The sequence below is a fragment of the Rousettus aegyptiacus genome, unplaced genomic scaffold (genome assembly GCF_014176215.1).
Source record: "Rousettus aegyptiacus isolate mRouAeg1 unplaced genomic scaffold, mRouAeg1.p scaffold_m13_p_12, whole genome shotgun sequence".
Taxonomy (NCBI): domain Eukaryota; kingdom Metazoa; phylum Chordata; class Mammalia; order Chiroptera; family Pteropodidae; genus Rousettus; species Rousettus aegyptiacus.
The window spans coordinates 8111676-8127039 of NW_023416287.1; the positions used below are offsets into that span (position 1 = coordinate 8111676).

General features: G+C 43.0%; 1 protein-coding gene and 1 non-coding gene across 2 annotated transcripts in view; one reads left to right on the forward strand and one right to left on the reverse strand.

Annotated features, from left to right (window-relative positions):
* Window positions 1-2237: 2237 nt before the first annotated feature.
* LOC118610252 lies at window positions 2238-2356 on the reverse strand. The gene has a single exon (XR_004953854.1). It is a non-coding gene; the product is annotated as a 5S ribosomal RNA (ribosomal RNA).
* Window positions 2357-4580: 2224 nt separating this feature from the next.
* The window catches only part of B4GALT5 (beta-1,4-galactosyltransferase 5), a 67604-nt gene continuing 56820 nt past the window's right edge, over window positions 4581-15364 (forward strand). Inside the window, exon 1 of the mRNA XM_016143729.2 lies at window positions 4581-4722. Within this exon, the coding sequence (XP_015999215.1) occupies window positions 4608-4722 (115 nt within the window). The 5' untranslated portion in view covers window positions 4581-4607. The remainder of the gene's footprint in view (window positions 4723-15364) is intronic.

Consider the following 15364-nt stretch of genomic DNA (forward strand, 5'->3'; position numbering starts at 1 on the left):
ATGCAGATGCCAACGATCTTTATCTATTCACTGCCTCTGGGAGTTTAGACTGAAATTGTCATTGCTTTTGATGTTATCACTCTGCTGGTGATTAGTATTTATGGATTGTGCAATGGCTTCCTCAGGGCGGGTGCCTGAGGAAGCCATTCTCCAGTGGTTTGAGAGGGTGGAGAGGGCATAGTGTCACTTGTGACTTTTTACTTTGAGGTGTGGATTCTTTATGTGCCTGACTTGGGCAAGCCTGTAGTTGGGTGTTAACAAACATACAAGGCCCAACTTCCGCACCCTTGGCATTTCTCTAGTGACTGTCCTTTCTTTAGACTACTCCCCTCTTCTAAAACCTTTAAGGGCTCCCTAGTCACCAGATCTTTCTGGCTCTAGAGCCCCTGCTGAACTGCAGGGTCACACCCCTCCAGTTTCACTCCTCTCCTTTTCCTTTTCCTTGGAGGGACCTGCTGCTTTAGCCTGGCTGCCCCCTCTCACTGCCCTTACAGGCATGTCTCACCTCGCCCTCAAAGACCGTCTAGAATCTCACTGCCTGCCACATTGTATCAGTTACTCACTTTCCGGTCAATCCTGTCACTGGGCTGTGAAAACCTCCACTTAGTCACCTCCGAAACCACCATGCCTCTCAGATGCTCATTGCACGCCTGCTATTCTTCTGGCATTCCTTCAACAAATATTGAGCACCTGCTGGGTACCAGGCACTGTGCTACTTGCAAAGATACAGCAGAGAAGGAAACAAAATCCCTGACCTCATAGACTTACGTTCCGATTAGAGAAACAGAAAATAGACAAAGAAATACATATATGTGTATAATATAATGTCAGGATGAAGAGTGCTCTGAAGATAAATAAAGCTGGGTAAGGGGATAGAGAGTTCTAAGGTGGGGAGAAAGAAGGTATTTTAGAGGAAAGGTCTCTTACAGGAGATACCTTTTGAGCAGAGATCAGAGTATGGTGAGCTTGCACTGAGGGACTGAGTAGTAAATGAATGAACAAGTGAGTGCAGGCTTGAGTGAGCTGGAAACCTGACTTGGAGATGAAAAGGAAGTGTGGTGGGAGGAATTTGATGTATGGACCCCCTGACATCATTTTTTTTCTCGTTTCACTTAAAAAATCCAGTCTTTTTCAATGCCTTATTTCCGATGGGACATGAGTAGAGATTGGTAATCAGGATATAGCCCAGGTGTGGAAAGGCCTCCTCATCTCTTTTGACAGGGGAACGGAGAAACTCCTTGCCTGCCTAGGGTCAGGGTACAGGTGGACAGTGAAGGATTCCAACTGTAGAGGACATTTGTTGTTTTGAGCTGGCTAGATTGCCACCATCCCTTGGAGCCCATTTTGTGTCAACCGAAGAGGCCAGATCTTTTTTCCTGTCCCAACATGGTCAGACACGTACAAGTCCCTGGGATCTTTCCACTTCTCAGCATACTGAGGAAGTCAGTTCAGTTAGTGCCACTCTACAGATGTGGAAGTGATGGAGTGAAGGCTTCCAAAAGATGCATCCCAAAGCCAGTTAGGAGCCACCTTTGGCCAATTCACAAGGGCAGAGGCTCCTCTTCCTGTGGTTTCTAGAGCACCCAGCTTTGCCTCCTACCTCTCGGTCTCCCTGGTAGAGTCACACTCCCTACCCTTGCCATTCAAAGTTGTATGTACTTCCTCAAGGCTTGGTCTTAAGCGCTTCCTCTCTTCCTCAATACCAGCAGCCCACAGGTGGTTTTGAGGTTTTCATTTGAATTTGTCAAAAGCTGTAAGCATCTTTACGTATGCTTATTGGCCATTTGGATATCTTCTTTTATGAGATGACAAGTCAGGCGTTATCCTTTTCTCCCCCTTCTTTTCCTTATGGAATTGTTGGTCTTGTCTTTATAACTCCCATGTTTTTTAAAAACAATATTTTGAATACGAATTGTTTATCAGCTGCATATTTTTCTATTTTTTCCTCCTACTGTGCAGCCTTCTCACCTCTCCACCCCCATGGTATCTTTTGATGAAGAGAAATTCTTATTTGAATGTAGCCCAGTCTATGAAACTTTTTCCTTTTGGCTGGTGTTTGCGTCCTCTGATAAATCTTTGCCTACTTCAAGGACATGAAGATATTCCTCTAAGTTTTTGTCTACAACCTTTTTTTGTTGTATTGTTTACATTTAGAGTTATAATCAATCTTGAATTGATTTTGTGGAAAGTATGAGGTAGGAGTGATGTCTTTATTTTTTATTTATTTATTTTTTTAATGCCTACAGCGCCTGGTCTTCCTAGGTGGTCTCCCATCCAAGTACTAACCAGGACCGACCCTGCTTAGCTTCTAAGATCAGATGAGATCGGGTACATTCAGGGTGGCATGGCTGTAGACAAGAGTGATGTCTTTTTTTTTTTTTTTCCCATGTGGAAGTCCAATTGGCATAGTACTAGTTTAATTAAACAGAACAAAACATTGCATGGTGGTAAATGGGTACTCATTGTAACATTCTCGCAACGTCCCTGTGGGTTTAAAAATATTGGAGGGAAATAATGAAAAAAAAAGTTAGAGGGAGTGTTGCAGATAAATGCTAGAAATAATTCCAAATATGATATGTAAATCTTGATTTGATACTATTGGGGGAAAAAACAGCTATAAAAGACATTCTTTAAACAAATGATGGAAATTTGAGAATGAACTGAATATTATAGGATATTATAGTATAATTGTTCTTAGATGTGATGATATTATTGTGGTTATCCAGGAGAATGCATTTTTTTTCTTAAGATTTTTGCTTAAATATTGAGACAAGCTCAGAGGGGCAAGTGATTTGCTCAAGGTCACACAGCCGGTTGAGGCCAAGCCAAGATTTGTATCCACATCTATCTGAGTTAAAATTCTCCGCTTTTTCTTTTCTGTTGTTTAAGCCTCTTCTCTCCCATCTCCTTTCCCAGAGGTGTTGCGCCATTTTTGTATTGTACCTCACAACAATCTGATGCGGTTGTTACTAACAACTTTCCCCATTCTACTGAGAGGCACAGAGAGGTTAAGTAACTTGCCTAAGGTCACTCAGGTAAGAATGGAAGAGCTAGGAGTCAGAGATCCTGGGAGTTCTCCATTAAGGATCAAAGAACACTATAAAAAATATAAATCACTTTAGGAATATAAAGTGGGATTATTGTTGTTTCTTACAGAATCCCTGTAAAATCCTCTCTCTGCCTGACTGCTTCTGGCATTCCAAGACAGTGCTCAGGTTCAGATGTGTTCACACTGGAGACACTCACCTCCCCACTTCAGCTGGCAGCCTCTTGGAGCTGGGGCTGTTTTTACTGGCCTGGCCATGCATGAGTCTCATGGCCTTTGAAGATCTTCTGGCCCAGGGCTGATCTTAAAGCAGTATTTTGAATATGGTCTCATGTGATCCTATGGGATAGGATACCAATTTGCCTGCAGGATTTGAATTAGGGGCCCGATGGAAAGCCAAGGTGGTTACGATTTAGTGTTTTAGGGTCTGCCTTGGGAGACAGGTCAGTTTTGATTTGAGCCCTTCCTGCAAGGCTTGGGTGAATTGCTTCTCACTATAGGAGCCTGTTTCCTCGTTTACCATAGGGATAATAAGAGCACATATCTCAGGGATGTTGGGGGAATTTAATATGATAAATAAAGCCCAGTATCTAACAGGTCTTCACATTGATAACTGTTGTCATTACACTCCTCATGATTCTGTGGGATGTGGACCTGCCCAGAGGTCCCTGTCTCGCTCTCCATATTACTGGATTTTTTGGTCTGTGCTGGACTGGGACCTCAGGCCTTTGCATCACTGTTCACCCTTTTATGTCTCAGTTCATGTCACCTGCTCAGTGAGGCCTTTCTTGATCCCACTAGCTTGCCCTCCAACACGTTTCCCTAGTTTGTGTTCATATCACTTAATGAGTATATGAATCGATCTGTTTTTCTCTTCCCATTTGAATGTAAGTTCCAAGAAGACACAGATTTTGTGTTTTGTTCTTTGTAGCCTCCCCAGCATCAAGAACGGTGTCTGCTGTATGTCTGGCGTTCCATAAATGCTGAATTGAATGAATGAATGAATGAATGCAGATGTATACCGAGCCCCCATAACAACATTCCCAGACCTTGTGCCGCACTGGGCGACCAGCCACTTCAGACATTGCAGACGGCCCCTGGGCTCTCAGGTTGGGGGCGTCCAAGCGCGCAGCCGACATGCACTTGAGTGACGCTCCCGGAAAGCCTGGGCGGTGGCCGCGCCGGGAGAGGGGCTGTCGCCATTTGGCTGCGTTCCCTGTGGGCCGCCGCGCCGCGGAGGGGACCGGACCGCAAGCGGGCGCGCGCGCGGTTCTTTGACGACGGTGCCCGGCGGCGCTGGCCCCGCCCCCGCCTCGCCCCGCCCCCGGCCCGCCCCGCCCCCGCCGCTGCGCTCGCTCTGGGCCGCTCCGGCCCCCGCCCGCTTCATGTGGCCCCGCCCGCGGCGGCCGGCGGCTGGGAGCGGCGAGGCGGCGGCCAGCGGCGGCCGGCGAGGCCCGGGAGGTGGTGGCCGAGGCCCAGGCAGCGGCGGAGGCCCAGGCGGCGGACGGGGAGCGGTGGGAGCAGGCCCGGCCCGGCCCTCGCGCGGTCGCCCGGCTGCAGCATGCGCGTCCGCCGGGGGCTGCTGCGGCTGCCGCGCCGCTCGCTGCTCGCCGCGCTCTTCTTCTTCTCGCTCTCGTCCTCGCTGCTCTACTTCGTCTATGTGGCGCCTGGCATAGGTAGGAAGGAGGCCCGGGACCCCGCGGGGAGGATGCGTGCCACTCTGGCCACGAGAGGACTCCGGGGAACCCCCGGCCCGCCATGGGGGGACCGGCCCTCTGGATCCCTGGCTCAGAGGGACCCTGAGCCTGGCCCTCGGAAGACTACGGGGACTCCAGCATGACCCTCGGGAGACGCCAGGACATTCCCGCCCTGTGCACTCGGACGGGGTCGGAGCACCCCTCCCCGGCAGCCCGCCCTCTCCCCTCCGAACCCCGTCTCCTCGCGACCCCGGCGTGCCTTCACACACCCCTCCGTGCGGGGACGGCCTCTTTCCCGCCCTTGCCTCCCTAGCACCCCCGCTTCCCGCTTCTCCGCTCGAGAATTCCCGCGCCTCCCTCGGGGTCTCCTCGAGCCCCAGTTCCCGGCATTCCACGCAGCCCGACCCCCCCACTCCATCCCTCCCCACCTTCCCGGTTGCCATCCATCCTCCCCCTCCCACCTCCCCGGTGACTCCGCCGTTTCCTGCTCATCATCCCTATCCGTTCTTCCCCTCCACTGTCCCCTGTTCATCCACCTCCAGGTCCTCCTCTCTAACACACACGGCCCCCTCCTCCCAGTGGCCAGATCTCCGTCCTCGCCGGGTGGCACCCCTCCCTTCCCCGTAAGGCGGTCCACCCTCCATTCAATCGACTAACCCTCGAGCGTCCCACGCCTTCTGCCTATCTCCGTCCCACCCCCGTCCGGCCTACCCCCAAGGGCACACTCTTGTCACCTCCCGCCTTACCTCTCCTTCCACAACCCCCGCCCCCCTCTCCGGTCCTCTGCCACAGTTTCCTTCTGAATGAAGACTTGGGGGTGCTGTCAGGGCTCTTCCTTTCTTTTTCTTTCACTTCTGTCCTCCTCTCCTTGAGGGTAGAAGGTGGTGCTTTTGTATTCTAAGGTGACTGCTCTGGGGTAAGAGGGGACATTAAATTGGCCCTAGAGGAGGAGATATGATGAAGGCCTTGGGGGAATGGTGTCAGGTGGGCAGGAAGAGCGGGGACAGTGGGTGCTCATTCTTCTCAAAGACATGTCCTTTGAAGGAAAGACAGCCTCTGAAGAAACTGAACCCTGCCTGAGACTTTATAAGACCATAGAGCAGACATCTAGTCCATGAAGAAAGAGTAGAAGGAACTACAGCACTGGGTTAAAGTCAGAGGACATTGAGCTCAGATTTGAATTTGAATTCCAGGGGGCGCATGACCTTCTGCAAATTATTAAGCCTCAGCTTTTCTCTTCTGTAAAATGGGGTACTACTAATCCTGACCTCATAGGGGTTTAAAGATGGAAGTAGGGAGATTCTCTTCTAAAGCACTTATCAATGTACCTGATGCGTAGTTTTCATTAAAAAACAACTTAGAGAAAAGGGAGTAGATGGTAGGTTTCAGACTGTGTTTGCCTGACTTGGCATCACAGTGGGGCTCTAGAGAAAACTTCCGATGTAGGGTGAAAAATGATCCGGGGATGCTTTGGGGGGTGGGGCAAGGAAAGTAAATTCTGCTAGAAACAGTCTGGATTATTTGGATGTTAGGGAAAGGGTGATGGTTTAACTATTGGGAGATGCCCTGAGGTCTGTAGGAGTGACTAGTGCCATTCATTCTCTGTTGACCTGTCAACACTGAACTAGCTGAATAGAGAAGTTTCCAGACAGAGTGGGGGATTCTCTCCTGATTTTTTTTTTTAGGGCATACTTCACTTGATCGTTAATATCGATGATTTGTACCATATGCTAAAGCTAGGAAAATGGACTAGGCAACATCAGGTTACCCCAACAGTTTATGAGGTGTCTTAGGGAACACATCCCTCTATGAAGCCACCGTATTTGGCCTGATGGATCAGATGAGTAGATAGGAATTTGGGCAGAACCAGAGCAGGTTGATTCATTAGTGGAATTAATAGAGAAAACTGTTTATTAGCATACTGGATATTAGACTGATAAAAATGGGTGTGAAGTGATGGGTTCGGACCTAGAGGCGGTCTTGGAACCATAACACCCCTTTTGTGAAAGTGGCAGGTTCTTTCTCGTGTGGGTGCAGACATTAGCCATCTCTAAATGGGAAAATATGCCCCAATGGGATGGTAATAACCCTTTCGATTAGAAAGATTAGAAGCCAGATTCTCCAGCTGAAATGGAACTTACCAACTTAACCAAAAATTCCTCACCTAGATTTTTAGGTCCGTGGGAACCCCAGTGTAAAGTGATGGTCTACTGCTGTGCTTAGGTTCCTATATCACTGATTCCTGAGAAGGGTGCAAAGTGCTTGAATTGTTCGCTTTATCCTTAAATGTAAGTCTTCTAAAAGGCACATCTGCTTAGGATTCAAATTCTGTTAGTGGGGAAGGAGAGCAGTAAAAAGGATGTGGAGTGGCTTTAGGGTTCACAAAAGCACGAGTACATCCAGCAGTTTGGTGGTTTTACTTATCTTGGCTTTCCTGTTGATGAACTTACTTTTTCAAATGACCAGGTTTGGACAAGGATGTGATAAATCTTTTCAAAAGGTTAAGGCAATCTAGAATAGAAAACTGTAAGGTTTTATGTGCTTTGGGATAGGAAAACCTTCTTTGAGATAAGTATTAAAATGAGCGTAGAAAATAATATTAGGGCAAACCATATGAAATTTCTGTTTTTGCAGGTCAGAGACAGTTGTATATATCGGCAGTTTAGTATGGCTCAAACTAATACATTTCCAAGTAATGACAATTCTGTTTTCTGGCATGATGGAAAGTGTCAGACTTGTATTTCCTTCCAGGTTTAATTTTTTCCAGTCCTTGCTTTGATGTCTTTGAATACCCTGTGGCCACATTTTGCTCTAGGGCTAAAAAGAAATCATCATTCCAAGAGGGTGTTACAGCTATATTCAGAAATAGGTAGATTTGAATTTGAGATGAGAAAAATCGTGTTGGTTATAAAAGTTTTAAAGTTGTCTGTGTAAAATGTAGCCCAGCCACAATTTCGGCCTAGCTATTAGTTTAGTACTTTTGGGATCTAATGCCAGCTCTTAATATACATCAGTGACTCCTAGTTTCAGAGAAAAAGGAAATTTTTCTGGAATTCAGGTTCATATGAAATGGGGGTGAATGTACCATTTGACCTAGGAAATCAGATGTGAGGAAACTTCCTAAATAAGACTAGTATATTTGTAACAACTACAAAATGCTCTTTAACTTCTTTAACAAAGTAAGACTAGTGGGTTTGTAACAACTACAAAGTCCTCTTAGCTACTTTAATGAAACAAGACTAGTGTGTTCGTAACAACTACAAAGTACTCTTAGCTACTTTAATATCTGCATCCCTATCCAATTAGTATTTTTTCCTTTTTTTTCAATTAGTATTTTTTTTTAACATGGGTACATTGGATGCTATGTTTTTGTTGTTAATTCAAAAGTAGTGTTTTATATCAGCAGTTTAAAAAGTGGAAATCAAAAGAATGGGGCAGAAAGTGTGATGGAGGTAGTAGATTTGAAAAAGGAAGAGGAAGGTGATATGGTGATAAAAATGCCTCTTCTCTAGTCCTCTCTGCCCCACAGCCTGAGTGGTTCTTGTTTATTTAATCACTTGTTTTGCCTGCACTATTGAAATGTCCCTATTTTCAGGGTTCTGGAGAAAACTTTGAACTCACTTATGATCCTTTACCGTAAAAAAAGATCTAAGAGCTCAGAGTACTTCCATATTCCAGTCTGACCAGGTCTTTTGGAAGATAAGATAAGTGAACTATTTATAGATGTACATATGAAGTTCTGATTTCAAAACATCTTAAGTATAATGATACCATCATATGGGAAGGCTGCATAGAGATTACTGACCTTTTCAAATTGTTCAGGGTTACTGATTTTGACAGAGGTGCCTGTGCATGATTGATTAGAAGTAATAGTCTGCATCGATGAAATTTTATTAAAGTTCTTCTGTTGAAATTAATGTTTCTTTGTCCTTTGATTATCGTGGAAAGGAAATGGGGATTTTTTTTTTCTTTTGGCTTGCTTAGTTCCAAGAAAATTTTGATTTATGGCTAGCTTTTGGAAGGCAGGTACCAGTAATTCTAATCCCAACTTTACTTGACCAGATGACCTTGAGCACAGCACTTGAGTCTCTTGGCACAAAAATCAAAGCTGTTTGAAAAACTAGAACTGCATCTTAAACTTTTAATGAGATGTTTTTATGTATAGAAAGTTGAGAATTCATTCACATTCTATACAACTGTTGGAACTAGGATTTTAGATAAGATACATGTTTTATATAATCAAATGCAACTTTTTCAGGACAATTTCAGATTCCCCCCAGTTACGTATTGTATGAAAATAGCCTTTAGCTGTTGTTTCTTACATGAAATTGCCCTCAAATACCTCAGTGCACTTAGTTCTCGAGCTTTTCTAGAGTAAAATAAATATGGTGAAATACGGGTTATTTCATTTTATAAAATTAAGAAGCTGCACCCTGTGCGAGACACCCACCTCTCTCCGGATGTGCCTGCTCACGCACACTCACATTTTCCTTGAGTGTTGCATCGTCATTCTTAGAAGGAGACCTTATTTTTTGAAAATGGGTTGAAGTTACAAATCTGAATATCACCCTTTTGACCAGGACTTTGGTCGGGTTTTATGTCCTCTCTGCAGAATTTTGCCGTGTTGGAAACAAGGACTTGGGTTTGGCGTTGAAATGTCTTTTAACAGTGAAGATCTGCTAGGCTTGGACAGTCATGGAATCAGCCGATCAGACGGTATCAGTTACTGTTCCAGGCCTTTGGTGCCCTAGCCAGTAGATGATTCCACTCCCATCCAGTCATTTCCCCGCCTGAGCTTGACAGACCAGTGGGAGCGACCTGAAATAAATCACCAGGAAGGGAAGGAAGGTCTCTCTTACTCTCTCTTACTGTGTTGCCAAGACTCTTCAGAGCTCTTCAAAAGAGTAGGGATTTCCAAAGCCATAGAAGCCAAAGCGTGACTGGCCACTTCCCCTCATTTTACAGCTTTTTAGAAAAACGGAAGAGATGTTGGGCATATCAAACCATATAACACAAACAAAACTTGAGCAGGTGCAAAGTAAGGTATGTGATGCCGCTGAGGCCTGTCAGAGAAATAGAGAACACTGGAGGTTAACACTAGTCAGGATAAAATATAATCAGAAGCACGCAGATTGGGCGTTGCCTAAAAAGAAGTTAATGGCACCCATCGTGAGAAGAGGCAGGCTTGTGTGCATGATTAGTGAAAGGGTAGTTACTCTTCAGTTTCTAACACTAGCCAGATAAAGGAATGCGTTTCTTTGCACACTAGGTGTAATTTTTATAGAAAGTTGTGAGAATATTAAAGGAATTTAAGATCTATGAGTCAATAATCAGCATTTGAGTGTCTGCCTCTCATGTTACCAGGTATGGGAGATATTTAAATTCTAGTCTTTGCTTCTTTCATTTTATAGATGATCATATGTGATCATATAAGCTCAATATGAGTCATTAACTTGCCCAGAGCAGAAAGTTATAAGGTCTCCCTGAGGCATATACAGTATGCTTGCAAAGACAAGATTAATTACAAGAAACACTAGAGAAAAATAGAAGATAGTTGGTCATCAATTGGTAAATCGTTTGATACTGTCCTTTAATAAGATGGAGGTTCAGACACAGGCATTCAACAAATTGTTCTTTCGAGTGCCTCCTCTTGTCAGATACTCTTCTGAGTGTTGGGCAGTCTAGAAGTGAATAAAGTGGAAAGCGCTTTCATTGTAGTGGGAAGTTTTTGTCCATGTGGTGCTTTTATTTTGTAGGAGACAGCCAAAATATAAGACAATTTTAGATAATGGCGGGAGTGACTGAGTGTCTGTTTTAGATAATGTGGTGACGGAAACCCTCTTGAGGAGGTAATATTTGACGTGAAGGGGTGGAAGCAGTCACAGGTCTGGGGGTTGTGTTGTGACTGGAATGGGTTTGGGAGGGGGGTGCTCAGCACATGTTAAGGCCCTGAGGCAGGGCTGAGCTTGAGTGAAGGTTGACTGGATTCTTGTGAATGATGGGACAGTAGTAGATGAGTTTGGAAAGGTAGGAGGGTTTGGGACCCAGTAGGCCAGTCTTCCCCAACTTTTTTGGCACCAGGGACCAGTGCTCCATCGAGATTCTAATGCCTGATGATCCGAGATGGAGCTGTGGCAGTGATGCTGGCGCTGGGGAGTGGCCACCTAGACAGGAAGCTTTGCTTGCTCACTTGCTGTGTGGTCTGGTTTCTAACAGACCACTGACTGGTACTGGTCTCCAGCCTGGGGGTTGGGATCCCCTTCTGTAGGCCATGGCAAAGATTGTAGAATAGAAGTGAACTTTAGCTTAGAAATCAGCCAGACCTAGGTTTGAATCAGCCCTGATTGAGTGGGCAAATCAGTTTTCTTATCTGCCAAATAGAGATACTATCTTTGAGGGTTGTTGTGAGAATTAAATGGAATATGTATATAAAACAGCTTAGCACAGCACTTGACACAAAGCTCCATATGTTTGTAACTATTACTTATAACCACAGGAGATGCCCCGTTAGTCTAATGCTAGTGCTAAACTGGGAGTTTGGAGGATTGGTTTCCAGTCTGACTTTGCCAATAACTAAGATTAAAAACTTCCATTTTCTCATCTGTAAACTGAAGTAATTGGACAGATTCTAGGGTCCTTATGAGAGCATAAGGTACTATGATTCTGAACAAGTGTGAGTTGAATCAGTAAGTCTAAAAAGGAATAATGACTTCTGTCAGTATTAAAAGGTACCCTATTTGAAAAATTCAGATTTCCCATTTACTCAGTCTCCCGCCTTTAACGAAACACTGAGCCACAGATTCTGTGCAGCTGCTGGAATGAAGTGTTTGTAATCACCAGACTTCACAGTTTCACCCTTAGAGTAAATGGAGAAGTTCACACTATGCAATGCTATTGTTTTAGGACATATGCCCTAAAAAAGAAGACTTAGAACTTCCATGGCGAAGTCTATCTTTGAAATCACTGAGGCAAAGAAAGGAAAAAAGAAAAAAAAAAAAGAAACTTGTGTTGTTTGGGTCAAAGGAAAAAAACTAAAAGAATTTTATGGAACTATCTTTGGGATGCTCAGACCACGCCCCCTCCTTTTGTCTTCTGAGTCATCCTTTTAAGTTTTAACCTGCTAAATCAGTCTTTTCCTCTAGCTTCACACTTTGCCTTTAAACATGAAGTAGCCCTGGACTCATTAGCTCCTGAACCATCCTCAGTCCTCTAGGTAATTGGATGTTAAATGAAAATGAATATTGCATTTCGACCCAGTAATTCGTTTTATATTGTGGCTTTTATGCGGAAGAACATTCATACCTCCTGCCGATCCCGTGAATTCAGTGTTTTCCCAAGCACAGGAGTCACATTGAATAATTTAAAGTGCTGTCTCTTCTCAAATTCCCCCCCTTTCCGTCCCTCCTTTTGTTAGTTTGAGGAAGCAATTATTAGACTCTAGGTATTGTTCTCCTCCCTCCCAGGTTACAGAGATATGCAGGTACTTTGCGGCTACCAGAAGGGAACCCGGTCATTGTTCCTGAGGTACCTTGGTTACTGTCATCAATTATGAACTGTTCTCTGAGGCAATTAAGTGGCCTAATTATGAAGATGAAGAATGCTGTGGACTATCAGGTACAGGAAAGTGTACATTGCAGGAAAGCTCGGTGTTGTTTTAAAACTTAAATTAACCTAGGGTGTACAAGTGAGCACAACTGCTTATTGTTTTTATTAAAGAGGTGTCAAACATTTAAATATCAGGAAAGAGGGAACTGGTTTTTTTCACCCCCCAGGTGGTTCTCAAAGTATGATTAATAGACATTTAAACTTTTGCTTTATTCTCATGTGTTGAACAACCATAAACTTGGAAAATGGAAAAACAGGGGTAATTTTCTCCCTCATAGAATTGCTCATTATCCCATTTTGAGGAGTTCTGCTTTTAGGCACCAAGACTAAATTAAATTCATGATTGTGATGTATATATTTTCTGATCAGTAGACCATTGGCTTGTGAAGGTCAGAAGATAATATTTTCCTAAATGTTGTGTCGTGGTCATGTTTGTATAGTTAAAAAATAAAAATCTTTTATTACAGTTCAGAAAAATGACAAAATTGCCAATTTAAGGAAATTAGATAGAACAAAGATGATAGTAAACTGGCTTTAGGATTCTTGATGTACTTACTTTGAATCTGTGGATTTTAAAAGCATTTAATCTTTTAACTTTTTAAGAAAAGCTCATTTTACCCATAATCTCATAATCTAAAATAATAGGGAAATTTTCTGGATCATAATTTCCTTGTGGCTAGGATAGTGCCTGCTACATTGTATGCACTTAAATATTTAATGAAATGTGTGAAGAAACTGTTCTGTGGGCAAGCCAGCCTCTCCATTGTTGGATTGCATTTACAGTGGGGGATGGAATGCTTCTTGTATTAATCCCGATTTTGAAGTGACTTGGAATTTACTTTGCCCAAAACTGCTTTGTACCTTTTTTCCCCATTGGCTAAATATTTTCTTGTTTAGTAGCAAAATCTTTGTAACATAAAATTTGTCATGTTGTTGATTTAAGTGTGCAATTCAGTGACATTATTACATTCACAATGAAATGCAACCATCACCAGTTTCCAAAGATTTTCATCACCCCAAAGAGAAGCTCTGTTGCCATTAAGCAGTAACTTAATCTGCTTTCTGTGTCTATGAATTTGCCTTTTCTAGGTGCTTTACTTAAGTGAATCACTTAGCACGATGTTTTCAAGGTTCATTCATGTGGTAGCATGTGTCAGAATTGCATTCTTTTTATGGTTGAAAAATATTCCATCTATCCAGTCATCTGTTGATGAGCACTGGAAATGTTTTCACCTTTTGGCTATTGTGAATAATGTCGCTATGAATTTTGGTGTACAAGTATGTGTGAATCTCTGTTGTCAATTCTCTTGGCTATGTATCAAGAAGTAGAATTGCTGGGTTATATGGTAATTGTATTAAAATTTTTTTAAATTAAATTGTATTTAATTTTTTGCAGAACAATGGTGGCACCATTTTACAATCCCACCAGCAAAGTATGAGGGTCTAGGTTGTCCACATCCTGGCCAACATTTGTTATTTTCTGTCCCTCCCTCCCTCCCTCCCTTCCTTCCTTCCTTCCTTCCATCCATCTTTCTTAGTAGAGGTATCCTAGTAGGTGTGAAATGACAGCTCATTGTGGTTTTGCTTTGCATTTCCTTAATGACTGATAATGTTGAGCATCTTTTTATATGTTTATTGGCCATTTGTATATCTTGTTTGGAGAAATGTCTATTAGGGTCCTTTGCTCATCTTTTAATTGGATTGTCTGTTGTTGAGTTGTTAAGAGTTCTTATATATTCTGAATATTAAACCATTGTGAGATACGTGATTTGTAAATATTTTCTCCCATTCTGTGGGTCGTCTTTTCACTCTCTTGATAGTGTTCATTGATATAAGAAAGTTTTTAATTTTAATGAGGTCCAGTTTATCTAGTTTCTCTTTGTTTGTACTTTTAAAAATATACTACTTGATGAGAATGATCACTTAACTTTTGCTCCCTACAGTGTGCCCATGATTTTTTCTGTCTGAAGATCTGATAGGCATTTCTAATGCCTAAGTTACTGGTAGGCATTTTTTACCCAAACTACTAATGATCTGTTTCTCAGAAATCAGGAGTCAGGGTTTTGGTTTTCCTTACTCTTACTTGTTCAAGTTTGATGGTGGTTTCCTGATTTCTGGTTCTTCGTCTTTCAAATAGTTATTCTATTTGCCAATTTTGACATGCTCTATAGAGTCTGTCGAATATTAAAAGGTTTGAAGAGTCCTACGATCTTTTATGATGAAAGAGAGACTTACTGCTCGTATCTCCTTATTTGATGTTTTTTGTTTGCTGCCTATTATTTTCAATAAGACTGAAACGTAACTTAAAATGAAATGTTTTCTGCTTCTAATTGCAGTTCTGTGAAAGTCCATGTAAGCCAGGGCTAGATGTTGGGAAACAAAATTTTTGGTATTGGGGACAATACAGTTTACTGAGTAAACATGATATAGAGGAGACATTTGGAAAAATTACGGATTGACGAACATAGTGAAACACTGGGTTTATTTTTTCCATAAAAAACGATGATTTTGAAGATAAAGAAAAGAAAATTTTACTTGGCATTTTGTTGGCCTCAAATCGCCATTAACCGGCACCTTTTATATTTTGCTGTTTATATTTAATAGATCGTGAGAATGAAGACCTGACTTTGAGTTCGGCACTAAGTGTGGTTTGTTTGTTTGTTTTTGGTCTTCTGATCCTTTGACTGTTGATAATTCTTTATGCGCCAGAGCGTTTTATTTCCCCCGTGCCTCTTCAGCGTATGGCACAGACACGGGGTGGCAGGTGGTGATGAGAAGTGGCTGCCAAGGACGGTCCCTGGATGACCGTGAGATGTGTGATGTGAGCACAGGACTACTTTTTTTTCCCCGTCTCCTTCAAAACATCAGAAAATGAGGAGATTGCTAAAGAATGAGGACCTAGAAAATTCTAACACGTAAAACCTGCTGGATTCCTACAACTCTGACGTGACAAAATTTGGCAATTTGATTTTTTTTCCCCCTGATACCATCTGAACTTCAAATGTGTTTATCTGAA